Source organism: Dermochelys coriacea, chromosome 1 (assembly GCF_009764565.3).
Source record: "Dermochelys coriacea isolate rDerCor1 chromosome 1, rDerCor1.pri.v4, whole genome shotgun sequence".
NCBI lineage: Eukaryota > Metazoa > Chordata > Testudines > Dermochelyidae > Dermochelys > Dermochelys coriacea.
The window spans coordinates 216,501,432-216,521,578 of record NC_050068.2 but is presented as its reverse complement, the minus strand read 5'-3'; the positions used below and the strand labels follow the sequence as shown (position 1 = coordinate 216,521,578).

At 44.2% G+C, this 20,147-nt stretch overlaps 2 protein-coding genes across 2 annotated transcripts in view; one reads left to right on the top strand and one right to left on the bottom strand.

Moving 5' to 3' along the window:
* LOC119860485 (scavenger receptor cysteine-rich type 1 protein M130-like) overlaps window positions 1-20,147 on the top strand; it is a 1,081,813-nt gene that overhangs the window by 221,629 nt on the left and 840,037 nt on the right. The gene's annotated exons all lie outside the window — the stretch shown is intronic.
* Window positions 1-20,147, bottom strand: part of LOC119860423 (scavenger receptor cysteine-rich type 1 protein M130-like) — a 177,310-nt gene that overhangs the window by 117,785 nt on the left and 39,378 nt on the right. Inside the window, exons 4-7 of the mRNA XM_043514105.1 lie at window positions 8,764-9,078; window positions 8,208-8,510; window positions 1,140-1,457; window positions 720-1,034 (exon numbers count right to left, since the gene is read on the bottom strand). Coding sequence (XP_043370040.1) covers window positions 720-1,034; window positions 1,140-1,457; window positions 8,208-8,510; window positions 8,764-9,078 — 1,251 coding nt within the window. The remainder of the gene's footprint in view (window positions 1-719; window positions 1,035-1,139; window positions 1,458-8,207; window positions 8,511-8,763; window positions 9,079-20,147) is intronic.

Sequence of the window (20,147 nt, the reverse complement as noted above, 5' to 3'; positions counted from 1 at the left end):
CTGTTAAAAAGGTGGGCCTTATTTCTGATGTGAATTTGTCTGGTTTCAGCTTCCAGCCATCGACTCTGGTTCTGTCTTTCTCCATTAGATTAAAGAACCCTTTAGTAAGTGGTATGTTCTCCTTGTGAAGGAACTTATGCACTGTAATCAAGTTACCTCTTGATCTTTCTATTAAGCTGAACAGATTCAGCATCTTCAATCTCTCACTATAAGGCTTTTATTCAAACAATCAGATCACTTTTGTGGCTCTTCTCTGCTCCCTCTCCAATTTTTGTGGGCATCAGAACTAGACACAGTATTCCAGTATCTGTCTCACCAGTGCCATATACAACAGTAAAATTTAGTCCTCAATCCTACTCACCTGTTCAAACATCTAGGTTTGCATTAGCCTGTTTTGCCATGCACAGCACTGGGAGTTCATGTTCAGTTATTTCTCCACTACGACCCTACATCCTTTTCAGTCACTGCTTTCCATGATACAGTCTCCTTCAGACACCTGAGACGCAGCATTCTAACATTAGGGAAATCTTGCAATATCTCCAGTACCTCTGAGTGGGAGCTGAGGACCTTCTAATGGTGACCCTGGCAGGTAATTACACTAGGGAAAAGGAGGCAGAGACAGTCGGGGAGAGTATCACTCTCAGCGAGCTCCTTGAACATCTGCCCCCTCCATTAAATTGCCTGATAACTAGGATCAGAAGAGCATTCACAAACCACACCTGAGCAGAGAACTCCTGCATCCTCTTTGTGTTTGCAGTTATGCTGGTCCCAGCCCCTGGAAGGACACGCCCAGAGATCGGATTCATTCCCGGAGCAGTTCACATCATCCAGCCACATCTGCCCGGATCCTTGCCCATAATGAGCAGAGACAGTTGCATTGATGGCGAGTCCACATCCCAGTTGTTTGCAAACAACACTGGAGTCCAGTAGGTCCCAGAAATCATCACAGACTGTCCCCCAGCTGCCATTGTAATAAATCTCCACTCTCCCGGCACAGCGACCTGCCCCATTTACCAGTCTGATCCGCCTGCTCCCTGCAGAGATGGATCCCAGCTGTTAATATTTTAATGTATTTTATGTTATGTTAATGTATTTTCCTACTGAACAGAAAATGTTTGAGAGATTTGGAAATGAATCACCTGAGCAAACGACACCAACGTCCTCAGCAATTCCTGTCTGGGCTGTCTCAGATGTGGAGTTGTCACAGAGAGTCAGATGAGTCTCATTTCCTGCACACTGGACCCTTCGCAGCCCCACAGGGCCCGTTCCTCGCTCAGACTTAGGGGGGTTATAAGCTTTCTCAGCGACTCCACACTGGAGCTCCCTGCATACCACACTGGCATCGTTCATGTCCCATTGGTCAACCAGCACTCTGCCCCACACACCACGGAGGGAAATCTCTACTCTTCCGTCGCACCGGCTCTCTCCATTCAGCAGTCTAGATGATTCAGAGCGACCTGGGCTCAGGAGAAATGGGAAATACATTGAATAACACTCTCTGTTATACACTAGAAATAATACAGAGTGTGCATGAAATTATGGACTGTTTCTCAATAAGAAGTTATCACCCAGTGATCAGAGTGTGTCACAGTGTTAAAAGGAACAACCTTTGTCAGAAGACACTTTCTATCTTTTTTGAATCTATATGTGGAAGGTGCTATAAGGATTGAAACACTCTGAGCTTGACAGCGTGGCTTGCTAGCAGCCCCTGTAAATGAGTGAGCGAGGGAAATCCTGCAGATTACTGATTGAGAAAAATCTTCTCTATGTGTGGTGGTGGAATGGCTGCTGAGGTTTAGAGTCACTTTATCCAGGCTTAAATGCCTGGAAGCCAATGAACAGTGTCTGCACAAGCTCTTAGCAGGTGGGTCATGAGTGATTTAGGCAAGTTTGCCTTGAGGGAGTTTGGCCAATGCAAGAGCAGGGCTCATGATGGTCAGGAACAGGTTATTGTTGGTGAATTTCCTTAGTTCCCTCTCATCTTTACTCAGTAGGTAGCAACTTTCTTGGTTCACCTGAGTCCAGTGCAGGAGCTCCTAGTGTTAGATAGTTCCTGGCACTGGTGGTTCTGACTGGAGCTGTCCCCTGAAGTGTGGTGTCATCTCTGAGCCCAACATAAGATTCCAGCTGATCAATTCACACCACACTAAGAAGGTTGTGTGGGGGGCGGGGAAGGGGACGTTCTCTGTTGGTGAATATTGTGGCTCCCTTGGGATATGAATCTCAATATTTGCGTGTGTCTCAGAATCAGAGAGTCCTACAGCAAGGTGGTAAATTAGGAATTACTCACTGAGTTCAGGCGCAGGTGGAGCAAGGACAATGTTAAAAGACAACAGCAGAGTCAGTGCAAGGCACACCCACTGGCTGTGTTGGGTACAGTACGTACTAGTATGGCAACCTGATTGGTGCAATGTGTGTGCACTGGATCTGAACAGCTCAAGGATCTTGGAACCCAAATAACATTTCAAGGCTAAGAGTGAAATCATGCCCACACTGAAGGCAATGCAAAAACCTCCATTGACGTCAATGGAACCAGGAGTTCACCCTAAGATTGGGCAGGAGAAGGCCTTCATGCAGCCAATGTAGTATGAGGGTAGAAAGTAGATCTGGGGTTTTCCAAGGAGGCTCATGGATATAACTGGACACCACAGTCCCTCAGGAAGGCCAGATGGGATCATGGCAGATGGAGCTCATCTGGAAGGGACCAGGTGCTTTTCCTCAGAAAGGATTCTCCTTCCAGCAACTGTCGGGAGAAATCAGCATCTTCATGTGCTGAGGAGTTCCCTCCGAGAACCAGGGTCTGGGCTGGGGAGCTAGTTAGGAGAGGCAGGGGAGGGCTGCAGGGAATTCGTTTAGGAATGCAGATATCAGCCTCTGTGAGAAGCAGGAGAACTGCAAGGTGAATTGCCCCAAGGTACAAAGGTATCAGCTGTAAAGAGGAGAGTAGATGTCTGTTGAGAGTGCTGGGCAGCACCCTATAGGCTTAGTCATGGTGTGTAATGGCAGCAGTGACTGGGCTCTGTGGGAGACAGTTCTGGAAGCTATGTGTCCATTATTAGGAAGAAGGTTGAAATCCAGGCTTCTGCAGTAGGTTTCTCTGTAAGGACCCCAGTTCCAGCTAGTCAAGAAGCTCTACGGAAACTGTACATGGATGAGAAGATGGGGCAGAGAGGGGAGCTGCAACTTCATTAAGCAGGAGGAATCCCTTTGGTGAGGGGAGAAGCAGATGATCATAATGGCCTCTTTGGGTCTTAAAACTCTACAGATCTCTAGACCCATAAGATGGGCTCCATTTAGCCACAAGGGAACCAGATTGGCTGGCCATTAAAATTAAGTTTTCTAGTGAATTATTTTTTCCACAGTGCCCTGGCCACTTTCAGTGCCCAGGATGGATAAATCAGGATTGTGCAGCATCAGGCTGTTGCCTGCCTCAGTCACTTTAGAAACTGGAAGGCCTGAAGAGAATGAGCGAGGAGCACAGGAAGAACTAGGATGATCTTGTTAAGAGCAGTGACCTTCATTCAGTAGAGCTCAGTTCTGTTCCTGTCTCTGCTGCAGACTTCACAGGTGATGCTGAGCAGGTCTCTTAAGCCAGTTTTTATGGGGTCTGATTTGCAGAAGTACTGAGCACTCGCAATTGCTGCAAGGGTGAAGACAAGATGTGGCTGCTCAGCTCTTCTGCAGTCAGGCAGTGTGGTCTGGTGGAATGAGCAGAGGGCTGCGAGTCAAAATATTCAGTTTTATCCTGGCTCCGTGGCTGACTCATTGGGTGGCCTTGGGCATGTCATTTTGCTTTTCTCTCTCAGTTTCACCAGCTGTAAAATAGAGCTAATAATAATACTTACCCACCTGCTTCCCTGGAGTTCTGTGAGGGTTTATCAATGTCTGGACAGTACTTTGAACACAAAAAGCTCTACAGAAACGGTGAGTACTCTGAAGAATCAGGCCCTGAGGGTTTCAGGTTGGTGCCCAATCATCCCAAATAAGTAGCGAGTTTGGAAGTTTGACTTTAATCACTGAATGTAAAATTTTCAAAAGCAGCGAACTGATGTCGGAGCCTAAGTGCCATTTTCAGAAGTGATTTAGGCTACAAGAAGGTGAAGTCTACAGGCTTCTTGGGCTCCTACGTTACTGGAGAAAATGGGATTTAAGTCCCTAAGTCACTTAGGCACTTTTGAAAATGTTATTCTTCGGCTTCTAAGTGCCTAAGTTTGAAATGGCATTAAAACAGTCTGCTATCTCCCAGTGGTGTTATGAAGACAAATTCACTAATGCTTGTGGTGCACTCTGATACTATGCTGAGGAGCACCATAGAAAAGCCCATGAAGAAATTAATAATTCTGTATTCAGTGCAGTTTGTACAGTCTGTAGAGCGAATAAGGCCGTGGATCACTGGTTGAATGATGAGGATGAAAAGAAATATTCTCCAGCTCCTCCATCCCGAGCACCATCCTCCCAGGGCACTGAAGGAGGCAGGAGCTGGTGGGATGGAGGGGAATAACAGAAGCTATCGGAAGCCTGTATCCCAAGAATGGGGAAAAAATTCATAGGAAGGAATTGTAGACCAAACTGGGTGAGCAAGCATCTTAGAGAGGTGATTAAGAAGAAGCAGAAAGCATACAGGGAGTGGAAGATGGGAGGGATCAGCAAGGAAAACTACCTTATTGAGGTCAGAACATGTAGGGATAAAGTGAGACAGGCTAAAAGTCGAGTAGAGTTGGACCTTGCAAAGGGAATTAAAATCAATAGTAAAAGGTTCTATAGCCATATAAATAAGAAGAAAACTAAGAAAGAAGAAGTGGGGCCGCTAAACACTGAGGATGGAGTGGAGGTTAAAGATAATCTAGGCATGGCCCAATATCTAAACAAATACTTTGCCTCAGACTTTACTAAGGCTAAAGAGGATCTTGGGGATAATGGTAGCACGACAAATGGGAATGAGGATATGGAGATAGATATTACCATATCTGAGGTAGAAGCGAAACTCAAACAGTTTAATGGGACTAAATCGGGGGGCCCAGATAATCTTCATCCAAGAATATTAAAGGAATTGGCACCTGAAATTGCAAGCCCATTAGAAAGAATTTTTAATGAATCTGTAAACGCAGGAATTGTACCGAATGATTGGAGAATTGCTAATATAGTTCCTATTTTTAAGAAAGGAAAAAAAAGTGATCCAGGTAACTACAGGCCAGTTAGTTAGACATCTGTAGTATGCGAGGTCCTGGAAAAAATTTTGAAGGAGAAATTAGTTAAGGACATTGAAGTCAATGGTAAATGGGACAAAATACAACATGGTTTTACAAAAGGTAGATCATGCCAAACCAACCTATTCTCCTTTTTTGAAAAAAGTAACAGATTTTTTAGATAAAGGAAATGCAGTGGATCTAATTTACCTAGATTTCAGTAAGGCATTTGATACCGTGCCACATGGGGAATTATTAGTTAAATTGGAGAAGATGGGGATCAATATGAACATCAAAAGGTGGATAAGGAATTGGTTAAAGGGGAGACTGCAACGGGTCCTACTGAAAGGCGAACTGTCAGGTTGGAGGGAGGTTAGCAGTGGAGTTCCTCAGGGATCAGTTTTGGGACCAATCTTATTTAATCTTTTTATTACTGACCTTGGCACAAAAAGTGGGAGTGTGCTAATAAAGTTTGCAGATGATACAAAGCTGGGAGGTATTGCCAATTCAGAGAAGGATCGGGATATTATACAGGAGGATCGGGATAACCTTGTAAACTGGAGTAATAGTAATATGATGAAATTTAATAGTGAGAAGTGTAAGGTTATGCATTTAGGGATTAATAACAAGAATTTTAGTTATAAATTGGGGACGCATCAATTAGAAGTAACGGAAGAGGAGAAGGACCTTGGAGTATTGGTTGATCATAGGATGACTATGAGCTGCCAATGTGATATGGCTGTGAAAAAAGCTAATGCGGTTTTGGGATGCATCAGGAGAGGCATTTCCAGTAGGGATAAGGAGGTTTTAGTACCGTTATACAAGGCACTGGTGAGACCTCACCTAGAATACTGTGTGCAGTTCTGGTCTCCCATGTTTAAAAAGGATGAATTCAAACTGGAGCAGGTACAGAGAAGGGCTACTAGGATGATCCGAGGAATGGAAAACTTGTCTTACGAAAGGAGACTCAAGGAGCTTGGCTTGTTTAGCCTAACTAAAAGAAGGTTGAGGGGAGATATGATTGCTCTCTATAAATATATCAAAGGGATAAATACAGGAGAGGGAGAGGAATTATTTCAGCTCAGCACCAATGTGGACACAAGAACAAATGAGTATAAACTGGCCACCAGGAAGTTTAGACTTGAAATTAGAGGAAGGTTTCTAACCATCAGAGGAGTGAAGTTTTGGAATAGCCTTCCAAGGTGAGCAGTGGGGGCAAAAGATCTATCTGGTTTTAAGATTCTACTCGATAAGTTTATGGAGGAGATGGTATGATGGGATATTGTGATTTTGGTAAGTAATTGATCTTTAAATATTCAGGGTAAATAGGACTAATCCCCTGAGATGAGATATTAGATGGATGGGATCTGAGTTACCCAGGAAAGAATTTTCTGTAGTATCTGGCTGGTGAATCTTGCCCATATGCTCAGGATTTAGCTGATCGCCATATTTGGGGTCAGGAAGGAATTTTCCTCCAGGGCAGATTGGAGAGGCCCTGGAGGTTTTTTGCCTTCCTCTGTAGCATGGGGCACGGGTCACTTGAGGGAGGCTTCTCTGCTCCTTGAAGTCTTTAAACCACGATTTGAGGACTTCAATAGCTCAGACATAGGTGAGGTTTTTCATAGGAGTGCGTGGGTGAGATTCTGTGGCCTGCGCTGTGCAGGAGGTCAGACTAGATGATCAGAATGGTCCCTTCTGACCTTAGTATCTATGAATCTAACAGGACGTGTGTATGCAATTAGACTGTGTCATAATGAACATTGCATGGTATATCCTTAACTCTGATATTTCCTAATTCTTTTGTCTTTGGCTTTGACTAATAACATTGTTTAATTTGTTAACGTTTTTATGTGAAGTAAATATTAGAGCTGGTCGACAAGCCAACATTTTCCCTGCTAAGTACTGTGTGGTCATACAGGATTTCAGCTTCCAAACACACCCAAGAGACTGGCATGAGGAAATCGAAGGAGCATTTTTGTTTAGATTCTAACTAAAATGTTGATTCATTTTAACTTTTGGAAAATGAAAAAATCAATTTTCCTTTTCATATTTGGGTTTACAGGTTTTCCCCCTTTCTCTTTTTTCATCTTTTCTGCCACTGTAAAAAATTAGCAAAAATCAAGAAAAGAGTAAGAAAGCGGGGGGTGGGGGGAATCTTTCTGAGGTTTTTTTCAACTGGAAAGGTGTGAAAAAGTTAGAAAAAAACAAAGTGAGATAAAGTGCTACTTTCTCTGTGGCATGCTACCAAAAATACCCTCAGGAACTCAAGTGAGAGAAGAGAAAAGTTTATTTTCCGCAGTTTATAATTCAGCCAAACCTGGAAGGGATTTCCCTGCACTAGGGCAAGGCACTTCCCTGGCCCCAGCACTGATCCCTTGCCAAATTGCAAAGGCCTGCTGCAAACAATGAAGGCATACAATCTTCTCAAGAGCTGGTGGTGTGAGTATTTTATAATAGAAAGTGTGATGCAACTTCCATATTGGGAATTGCTAGTAGCTCCCTCTCTAATTACTATAGCAGTGATTTGGAGAAGGATGAGAACAGTGAATTGGTGACATTTATGAAACCCGAAGGACAAAGTGCTGCCACTGCTCCACTGCCCAGCGGAAGGACAGAGTTGCTGTTGTTTTTACTGGAGAATGCAGGGCATTCCCGGGTCATCACTATTCTTTTTGTTTCAGAGTAGCAGCTGTGTTAATCTGTATCCACAAAAAGAAAAGAAGTACTTGTGGCACCTTAGAGACTAACGAATTTATCTGAGCATAAGCTTTCATGAGCTGTAGCTCAGGGAAGCTTATGCTCAAATAAATTTGTTAGTCTCTAAGGTGCCACAAGTACTCCTTTTCTTTATTCTTTTTGTGGTAATGTTTACTTTAATTTTATTTTTTAATACATTTACCATTATTATATGTAGTTTAGAATCTAGCTCCCTCTCCCCTTGCTGTGCCCTGAGGTTTCCCCACTCTAGGGTCAATGTCACACACTGAGGGGCAGGTATCATTAATCCAGCATTACACTTACCTGAGCAAACTACGCTGGCATCATTGTCATGGGAGCACTGAGAGGCCCCCAGGGTAGTAACAGGACAATGGTCCAAATGGGGTTCAGTCCCTTTACAGTGAAATGTGTCTTTCCAGACAGAGCCAGTTCCCCTTCCAAAATACCCTCCTGAGGCTGATACAGCGAAGCCGCAGTCGAGCTGACGACAGAGAACGTTGGCATCCGGTAAATCCCAGCGTGAGTCACAGAGGGTTCCCCAGGCACCAAGAACCTGCATCTCCACCCTCCCTGAGCACGCTGTGCTGCCATTCACCAGCCGGAGCCCTGTGTGCCCTGGGGAGAAGGGAGAAGGGGTTTAGAGAGGGAGCCTTGGAGCTATTTTATACCAAATAGTTAAAGAAAGGAAAGTCAGGGGGGATTTGATCTGATTCTATTTATCTTGGATCATTTGTGTTTTACAAGAAGCTGGTGCCATCCTATTACCCTAGCTCTCTACACAGTGAGATCTGTATATTGCTTCACCCTAATCTAGAATTCATATCACTGGGATTTTAAACACTTTGCACTGAATTCTTACCTGAGCATATGGCTCCAGCGGCATTTGCGTGTGAGCATGTCTGACTGATGTGCGATATCCGGGGACAATACGCAAGGTGGGACTCATTCCCCGCACACCGGAATGCTTCAGTCCAGATTGGTCCATGTCCTTCTCCAAAGTGAGCTCCTCCTAGGATAGACAGAGCTGTTCCACATTGTAGTTCATTACAGATAACGTTGGCAGCTTTGAAATCAAAGTGGGCATCACAGACTGTGGTCCATGTTTCTCCATCTCTTATTTCCACACGTCCCGAACAGGGACTATGCCCTCCAACCAGCCGGGGCTTAATGTGTCCTAGAAATTTAATGAAGGCAGGAATTTACAAAGGGGCCTCAGGGAGTTAGATGCTCGACAGCCATAACATTTTGCCTGAATGCCAATCATGGCTCAGTGGCAAAGTACAGGCCGCAATTAGAAATAAAAAAAGCAATATATAACAAATGGAATACAGTGGTATTACATAACAATCAATATACATTAGATGATATAATGTGTAGAAAATTGATGAGGAAAGCTAATGATATCAAGGAAAAAATCATGGGTTGCTGCACTAAGGAGATTCACAAGGCATTTTTAAGTATACTAGGAACAAACAAAAAATGCTAACAGTGGTGGAGTTCCACTGCAAATCAATTTGGTAAAATTGTTAACAATGATGAAGAAAAGGCAGAAGTATTCAATAAATATTTCTGAGTTTGGATAGAAACAGGATGTATCGTATTATGTGAAAAGGATGACCTACTCTTTAGTCCATTGGTAACTCAGGAGGAAGTTAAACAGCCTTTACTATTTTTATAGCAGCAGGCCTCAATAGCTGATAAAACCACAGAAGAAGAGAAATGTAGGGTTGGAAGGAAGCTCAAGAGGTCATCTAGTCCATCTCCTCACACCAAGGGAGGTTGAAGTATACCTAGGCCACCCTGACAGATGTTTGTCTAACTTGTTGTGCAAAGTCACCAATGATGGGGATTACACAACCTCCCTACGTACCCTGTTCCGGTACTTAATTATCCCTAGAGTTAGAAACTTTTTTCTAATATCTAATGTGAATCTCATTTGCTGCAATCTAAAATGATTGTTTAGTCCTACCCTTGGTGGATGTGGACAACAATTGACAAACAATCTTTCACTTAGTTGAAGACTGTTATCTGTTCACCTCTCAGTCTGCTCTTCTCTGAACTAAAAATGTCCAATTCTTTCAACATTTCCTCATAGATCATGTTTTCTAAACCTCTTACTCTGTTTGTTGCTCTTCTCTGGACATTCTCCAATTTGTCCTTATCTTTTTTAAACCATGATGAGCAAAACTGGACACAGTACTCCAGCTGAGGCCGCACCATTGCTAAGTAGCGAGGGACAATTACCTCCTGTGTCTTACATATAACATTTTTGTTAATACAATTCAAAATGACATTTCTCTTTTTCACCACAGCATCACAACTTTTCAGATTGTGAATCAGGATCACAACTTTTCAGATTGTGATCCACTATAACCCCCGAGATCATTTTCTGCAGAACTGCTAATCAGTTATTCCCCATTTTGTTTTGTTTTTAATTTGATTTTTCCTTCCTAAGTCTCATACTTTGCACTTGTCTTTACTGAATTTCAATTTACTGATTTCGGAGCAATTCTCCAGTTTATCAAGATCATTTTGATTTTCAACCCCGCCTTCCAAAGAGCTTGTGACCCATCTCAGCTTCGTGTCACCCACAAATTGTGTCAGTGTATTCTCTACTCCATCATCCAAGTCATTTACGAAAATATTGTCGAGTACCAAACCCAAGACAGTGTTATTTTTTTATTGATCCGTAGAAACACAGCAATCACAGAGAAACCAATAAAGCAACTGAAGACCTACAGGCCTATGTCTTACCTAAAGCTCAGCTTTTCCCTCAAAACCTGGGCTGACTCAGCTTATCCCAGGAACCTCTGCTCCTGGGGACTGTGTTACAGTCTCCTTCCCTGCAGACCCTGCCTCACCCCCTCTGTTCCTCCGGGCTCTTCTGTTAACAATTCCCAAGCTCTCTGTTTAAGATTTCTCATCTCAGGGGCCCATCCCAAGGAAGGGGACTTGTGCTCAGCTTGCCCAGATGCAAAAGCTCAAAAGCCCTGAAACCTGTATTGTCAGTTAAATACCAGTAACTGGGTTCTATGAAACCATTGTCTGCTGTCCTGGGACATGTGGAGAGCTCAGACAGGGGTTGCCCTTTGAACGCCACAAGGAAATGTGAAAATAGCAGTAAAAGGAACTGAGGTATACGTAATATTCACAGAAATACAGCTATAGCCCATGTTCTTTGCAGAGGTCATAGTAGTGAAAGAACTGAATGTGAGCTCCCAGTGTGATGCTGCTGCAAAAATGGCTAAGGTGGTCCTAGGATGTATAAAAAGGGGAGCAATGAGTACAGCTGGTTGAAATGCAGGATTTCCAGTGTACAGGAAATGTCACTATTTTAAAATTTCCTGAGAATTGGAAATCTGGCTAAAATTTTGTTTTGGAAACTCCAGCCCAACTTGAAATTTGCTCCCAGGAACCCCAACAGATGCAGAGTGACACTGACATTCTTGTCAGTTTCATCACTGTTAACATCAGGACAAGCATGTCAATTTGTCAGAGCCACTGCTGGGGCTCTGGGGCAGCCCCATCATGTGGCCTGCCCTGGACTGGGGACCCCTGGGCTTCCAGACTCCTTGGCCAGCTGGCAGGCTAAATAGGCAAATAGCCCAGTCTGGGACATTCTGCAAAGCAGGGCTGCCCGAGAGCCACAGACCCTGGGACACCAGAACCCATCCCGGGACTTCCAGGATCCCTGATGAGTCGAGCCTTGGTTAGAGCTGGGGCTCCCAGGACTTGGGGGTTCCTACCCCATGGCAGACAGCCTGAAAGCATTGGCAGGGCTGCCCTGGAGCCCACACCCTAGAAAGTCTAGGGTCTTCAATTTTGGGGAAATCTATATGGTGGGGCTGCCCCAGAGCTGCAGATCCTAGAAGACTGGGGTACCCAGTCCCGGGACATCTGCTCGGCAGGACTAACAGGAGCCACCAGCGAACCTGGCAGGGAACCATGCACATTTCAACCAGACAATGCTTGTGGTTTCGAGAAAGTTCATTGAACCCCAATTCACTTTCATGATAAATGTTGAGTTCAACAAACTGGCATTTTCCAATGAAACTCTGGTTTGCCAGATAATTTCCAACCAGCTCTAATAGGGAGGTGATTTTTCCTCTGTGTACAGCACCGGGGAGACAGATACTGCATCTGCTTTTAGTGTCTCCATTGTAAGAAGGATGTTAAACAATTGGAATGGGTGCAGAGAAGATCCACAATAATGATTCCAGCGCTTGAAAATGTGCCCTGCAGTGAGAGATTTAAGGAGGTCAATCTGTTTAGCTTATCAAAAAGATGACCTAGAGGTGTCTTGATTTCAGTGTATAGATACTTTCACATGGACAAAACACTACACACTAAAGGTCTTCTCAATCTATTGGGGAAAGGCAAAACAAGAACCAATGGATGGAAGTTAAAGACAGATACATTCCTATTCGAAGCAAGGCATACATGTTTCCAGTACTACTGATGAAAGATTGGAACAAACTACCAAAAGAAGCAGAACATTCTCCACCTCCTGAAGTATTCAGAACAAAATTGGATGCCTTTCTGGAAGATGTGCTTCAGCCAAACACAAGTTCAGATGAAGTACAGGAGTAATTGGTTTAAATTCTATAGTTTTCGTTACCCAGGAGGTCAGATTAGATCTAATGCTCCCTTCTGGCCTTAAAATCTATACAGCTAGGAATCAGAAAGAAAGTTAACATTTACAAAGTGAAGCACTCAAACATTCAGAATGCCAGACTTGTACTTGCCTGCGAAACCTTCATTAGTCCCTTTTGTGACTGTGCTTGCAGGTTCATTGTCCAGAACATGAACCTGGCAAAAGCATGGTTGGTGTTGCAAAAACACAAACACTCATGAGAAGTGCTAGGCACTGGCACTTGCATAAACACATTCCAGAAGGGTGGTACCAGAACACCCTGATACAGGGTTATGGTGTAAACACACTCCCCAAAGATGATGTAAGGAAAAAAATTACTCCCTCCTAAAGATAAGGTCAGGGTGACGGGGTGATGGATAGAGACATTTTGGTCAAACCAACATGGACAAGGTAAAGGGTGATAACTAGCCACGTCAGAGGGACAATGCATAACTTGATTTTATCACAGTATAAAAGACAGGTCATGGGGCAGGGGGGCTTTTTCTGGCCTGGGTGCAGAGGGTGAGTGGGGAGTGAAAAGTCTCGCCAGTCACTGAGCCAAGTCCATGGTAAGGGGCCTACATGTGCCAGTGTAACTGTAGACATTGATCCGGGGAGCTAGTGCCGTCCTTTGTCAGCAATAAACCCGAACAAGCGGCTTCGCCACTGAACCGAGTCTGTGGTCTTCTTGGGCAGTTTGGTTGAGGCCTGCTGTGTCAGCTATCTGCGCAGAGCTGAAAACACACACGGAGAGAAAACACGCACAGCCAACCGCTGACAACACCTGGGAGGTAGGGAATTGTTATTACCCCCATTTTACACATGGGGAACCAAAGCCCAGAGACACTCTATGGCCAAAAGTATCAAAAGCGTCCACTGATTTCGGGTGCCCAACTTGAGATACCCACGTTCTGGCTTTTGAGAGGACTTAGGCTTGTGCAGCATGGCTCCCACTGCCTTCAGTTTAGAGCTGTGGGTGCTCAGCACTTCTTCAGCTCAGACGCGTGTGGTCTCAAAGGGGCCACCCATAAAATGAGGTACAGACAATTAATGACTACCTGTGAAACATTTGGTTTAAGTGACTTGCCAAGCATCAGATACGAACTCTGTGGCAGAGGCAGGGATAGAATCCAGTTCTCCAGGGCACCATTCAGCTGCCTTAACAAGAGACCCTCCTTTCTCTTTCTGTAATCCCCTGCCTCACACACAGCACACTTCACAGTTTCTGCAACAAATGAGGCAGGGGTCCTATAGACAACACCCTCCTTCTCTCCACAACCTTGATTCAGAGCACTGTCACTTCTGTGTGCTGAATGAAGCAGGGGTCCTGTGGAGAAAATAGCAAGTTATCATGTCATGAAAGACTGAATCCTAATGCATATGTAAAGATGGGCCAAAATTGAGCTGCAAAGACAACTTTAATTCTGCTATTTCCTTATTTTTTATGGCTCAACTTTGCAAACTTAATGTTCCCTAAAAATAATGCAACGTTTTAAGGTTTTTAAAAAAGCAAACTGAAAAAAAAGAAGATCAGTGCCACTGTATTGATGCAGCACCACCAATTTAGTGTGTCTGGTGAAGATGCATGACGTCGATGGGCGAGCGCTCTCCAGTAGCATAGCTTGCGGGGGTGGGCAGCTGGGCAGCGGCCACTCTCCCACAGAGTAGAAGTGGCGCCTTTTTAATTTTTTGATGCCTTTTTAATTTTTACGCACCCGGCAGCGCTCCAGGTCTTCAGTGGTGGGTTCGGCGGCGGGTCCTTCACTCGCTCTGGTCTTCGGCGGCATTTTGGAAGCGGGGGGTCCTTCAGTGCTGCCAAAGACCCGGAACGAGTGAAGGACCTGCCACCGAAGTGCCGCCGAAGACCCAGAGCGCCGCCGGGTGAGTACAAGCGGGTGGCGCCTTTTTATATGTCTACTCCCCCTGTTCTCTCCACCTGGCTATGCTACTGGCGCTTTCCTGTCAACATAATAAGTTCACCTCATCAAGAGGCAGAAGTTCTGCTTGTGAGAGAGAATCTTCTGCTGACATAGTGAGATGTAGATAATGCTTTAAGCTGGGGGGGCAGGGGTTCACACCCAAGTGACGTAACTTACATCAACTTAAGCAGTAGTGTACACAAGGCCTTAGTGCACAGCCACACCATCCACATGGGCACTTGATGCCTGGCAGGACAGTGCAGGGTAGATTTACACCCCAGCTTGCCACAAACTAAATGTTTATGTCGATCTGCTCTCAATCTCCCCCACCCCATCCTTACTGCTTATTCCAGTCTCCTTGCCCAGTTAGGCTTAGACTCCCCCCACACCCTGGTTCCTGATCTGATCTGTTTTTCCTCACCCACCTCCAGTTCCTCCCCACTGGTTCCCAGTCCCAGACTCCTCACCTAGTGTGGCATTCTATACTTTGGGGGAGTATGCTGTAACCCCCATAAACCTAATTTTCATATAACTGTGATCTTACATATAAAGCATGCCTTTTAAGGTATCAGGGGAAAGGTTATGATCTGCTGAAAGTCATTTCTCTATTCCAATATGTAGATCATTAATGCATATGAAGTTATGAGAATTGTGTAGTATGGCTGTCACTAAAACATGCTGTACATTTGGGAATCAGCCAGATATTAGCTCCCCAGAGGCAACAGCAAGGAAAGTAACCAATGCCTGGGGTGCAAACAACCAATTAACAGCCATTGTCTAGGAAGGGAGCTACAATGAATGACTCACCTGCATGAGGCCACACCAGGGGAATTGCTCAATCTTTCTTGGAGAGATTCAATAATGCTCACCTCACTCTGAAGAGTGGGGTGGGGGAGGCAGGGGCAAAACCATTGGGGCAGAAAGGACTTGATAAAAAGAAGAGATGTTTGCCATGCTCTTCCTCTCTCTTCAACCTACATCTACAGACACCACCACACCAAGCAACTGAAGGGCTGATCAAAGGGGAGAGCCTGGCTGAAGAGTAACCAGGAAGCCTGTGGTGAGAAACATCTAAGTATGTAAGGGCACTGAAAGTGTTAAGATCAGTTTAGAATGGGGTTTGCTTTTAATTCATTTGACCCAATCTGACTTGTTATGTGTTATGTATTGACATAAACTGTGAATGTATAGATCATCGTTGCAACCACTGTGATACCTTTGCAGCAAATATTGTACAAAAGTTGTCGTATGAGGTGTCTATGGAAAGATTATGATCCGCTGGTTATGATTATGCTATCTGTATGCATGTATTGATTTTGTAGTTGAAATTATGAATATTGGCTATGTACTTGTATCTCAATGTGTTTGATTCTAAGTAGCATTAGTGAAGCATTTGGTCAGCTTCTTGAGAAAGGAATTTGCAGATTGAGTGCTCAATCAAGAAACACTTAACTAACAATGGACCTTGGGAGACTCCAATCCACATATGAGAAGTCTTCCTGAGATGTTCAAGGTGGCATGTGAGCAATGGCTGCTGCCTGCAAACTGAGTCATACATGGACATGTGACTTATCCAGGTGGCTACAAACTCCATCTTGTTGCTGTGATTTTGCACAGGAGAACAAAGGGAAAGAATATAAAGGCCCTGGAAAACCCTCCATTTTGTCTTCAATCCTGCTTTTTTACTTCTGGAGGAACTTTGCTACAAACTGAAGCTCCAAACAAAGGATTGAATGACCCATCCAAGCTTTGGATTTATTCCAGAGACTTGATTTAAACCTGCAGTTTATTCCATCACTTCCACAAGCCTGAACCAAGAATTTTGCTATTGCTGTATGTAATTGATTCCATTTAACCAATTTTAGCTCTCATCTATATTTCTTTCTTTTTATGAATAAACCTTTCAATTTTAGATTCTAAAGGATTATCAACAGCTGCTTTTGTAATGAGCCAGCCACTCCCAGTCCTTATTCAAGCCCAAATTCGTGGTGTAAAATGGTGTTAAAAGCCAGTAGGAGAACACTTCAATCTTCCTGGACATTCTATAACAGATGTAAAAGTAGCTATACTTGAACAAATAAAACTTCAGAAACAGACGTCAAAGAGAAACAGCAGAACTAAAATTCATTTGCAAATTTAACACCATTAATTTGGGCTTGAATAGGGATTGGGAGTGGCTGGCTTATTACAAAAACAGCTTTGCCGCTCCTGGAATTGACAACTCCTCATCTATTATTGGGAGTGGACTACATCCACCCTGACTGAATTGGCCCTGTCAGCACTGGTTCTCCACTTGTGAGGTAACTCCCTTCCCTTCACGTGTCATTATATAATGCCTGCATCTGTAATTTTCACTCCATTCATCTGAAGAAGTGGTGTTTTACCCACGAAAGCTTATGGCCAAATAAATCTGTTAGTCTTTAAGGTACCACCAGACTTCTCGTTGTTTTTGTGGATACAGACTAACACGGCTACCCCCTGATACTTGACACCATGCAAGGCACTAAATTTAGCCATATGGAGTGGAAATCTAGCAACCTCAACAAAAAACTTGCACAAATACAGACAGACATCATCTTCCTCTCCAAGTGGAAACAGATGGACATCATACCAAATGGACTGAAGGTAAAAAATTCATTGCAATCAACAAACTACACTGACTATGATGAGAGATTGTGCCACACTCTCAAAGAAACCAAGGAATCACCTGATCAGTATCCTGTACAGCAGACAGGAGAAGATCAAGAATGAACTCTCAAAACTGCAGACTCTCATACAAAACCAACCTTCCACACAAACTTCCACATGGCTGGACTTCACAAAAATGAGACAAGCCATTTACAACGCACACTTCACTTCTCTACAGAGGAAAAAGGACTCTAAGCTCCTATATGCCACAGTGGGCTACAACAGTGGTACCCTTAACTCACTTAACAATATTGTTAATCTATCCAACCACACACTTAGCCCGGTAGAAGAGTCTGTCCTATCTCAGGCACTTTCTTTCTGCCCCACCATCCCCACGAACATGATACAGTTCTGCGGTGATCTGGAAACCTACTTTTGTCATCTCCGTCTCAAGGAATATTTTCAACACCTGACTGAACAGTGCACTGACTCACAGGAACCCTCCTACCAACACTACAGAAAGAAGAATTCTGCGTGGACTCCTCCTGATGATCAAAATGACAGACTGGACTTCTACACAGAGTGCTTCTGCACATGTGCACAGGCTGAAATTTTGAACAAGCATCACTTGCCCCATAACCTCAGCCATACAGAACGCAATGCCATCCACAGCCTTAGAAACAACTCTGACTTTATAATCAAAGGGACTGACAAAGGAGGTGCCGTAGTCATAATGAACAGGTCGGATTATGAAGAGGAGGCTACCAGGCAACCCTCCAACAGCACATTCTACAGGCCACTATCCTCCGATCCCACTGTGGAGTACCAAAAGAAACTACACCATCTGCTCAAGAAACTCCCTGCTACAAAACGGGAACAAATCTACATGGACACACCCCTGGAGCCCCAACCAGGGGTATTCTATCTGCTACCCAAAATCCATGAACCTTGAAACCCTGGATGCCCCATCATCTCAGGCATCGGCACTCTTACAGCAGGATTATCTGGCTATTTGGACTCTCTCCTCAGACCCTACACTACCTGCACTCCTAGCTATCTGCGAGACACCACCAACTTCCTGAGGAAACTACAATGCATTGGTGATCTTCCTGAAAACACCATCCTGGCCACTGTGGATGTAGGAGCTCTTTACACCAATATTCCACATGAGGATGGACTACAAGCTGTCAAGAACAGTAGCCCTGATGAGGCCACGGCACACCTGGTGGCTGAGCTTTGTGATTTTGTCCTCACCCACAGTCATTTCAGATTTGGGGACAACTTATACCTTCAAGTCAGTAGCACTGCTATGGGTACTTGCATGGCCCCACAGTATGCCAACATTTTTTATGGCTGACTTAGAAAAACACTTCCTCAGTTCTCGTAGTCTGACGCCCCTCCTCTACTTGCATTACATTGATGACATCTTCATCATATGGACCCAAAGGAAGGAGGCCCTTGAAGAATTCCACCATCAACCTCAGCATGGACCTGTCCACACAAGAGATCCACTTCCTGGACACTACAGTGCAAATACGTGATGGTCACATACACACCACCCTATACCGGAAACCTACTGAACGCTATATTTACCTACATGCCTCCAGCTTCCATCCAGGACACATCACATGATCCATTGTCTACAGCCAATCCCTAAGATACAACCGAATTTGCTCCTATCCCTCAGACAGAGACAAACACCTACAAGATCTTTATCAAGCATTCTTAAAACTACAACACCCACCTGGAGAAGTGAGAAAACAGACTGACAGAGCAAGACGGGTACCCAGAAATCACCTACTACAGGACAGACCCAACAAGGAAAATAACAGAACACCACTGGCCATCAAGTACAGCCCCCAGCTGAAACCTCTCCAGCACATTATCAACGATCTACAACCTATTCTGGAAAATGATCCCTAACTCTCACAGGCCTTAGGAGGCAAGCCAGTCCACACTTACAGACAGCCCCTCAACCTGAAGCAAATACTCACCAGCAACAATACATCACACCATAGAAACAATAACGCAGGAACCAATCCCTGTAGCAAACCTCGTTGCCTACGCTGTCCCCATATCTACTCTAGCAACACCATCAGAGGACCCAACCACATCAGGCACAGCATCAGAGGCTCATTCATCTGCACGTCTACCAATGTGATATATGCCATCATGTGCCAGCAGTGCCCCTCTACCATGTACTTTGGCCAAACCGGACAGGCCCTACGTAAAAGAATAAATGGACACAAATCTGCCATCAGGAATGGTAACATACAAAAGCCTTTAGGAGAAAACTTCAATCTTCCTGGACATTCTATAACAGATGTAAAAGTACCTATAATTGAATAAAAAAACTTCAGAAACAGATGTCAAAGAGAAACAGCAGAACTAAAATTCATTTGCAAATTTAACACCATTAATTTGGGCTTGAATAGGGACTGGGAGTGGCTGTCTCATTACAAAAGCAGCTTTGCTACTCCTGGAATTGACACCTCCTCATCTATTATTGGGAGTGGACTACATCCACCTTGATCAAGTTGGCCCTGTTAACACTGGTTCTCCACTTGTGAGGTAACTCCCTTCCCTTCATGTGTCATTACATAATGCCTGCATCTGTAATTTTCACTCTATGCATCTGAAGAAGTGGTGTTTTACCCACAAAAGGTTATGCTCAAATAAATCTGTTAGTTTTAAAGGTGCCACCAAACTCATTGTTGGTTTTGTCCTGAATTGATACTCTCAGCTGTGTCCCGCCAGAGGCAACATCGTTACATTATGTTTTGTTTTATAATCACTTAAATTTATCTTTATAGTTAATACATTTGTTTGTTTATTCTACCTGAAGCAGCGTGTTTGGTTTGAAGTGTGTCAGAGACTCCCCTTGGGATAACAAGCCTGGTCCATATCAATTTCTTTGTTAAATTGATGAACTCAGATAAGCTTGCAGTGTCCAGCGGGCATAACTGGGCACTGCAAGACGGAGGTTCCTAGGGTTGTGTCTAGGGATAGTGACTAGTGTGATTCAGTTATAAAATCCAAGGATCAGCTTACATGCCAGAGGCT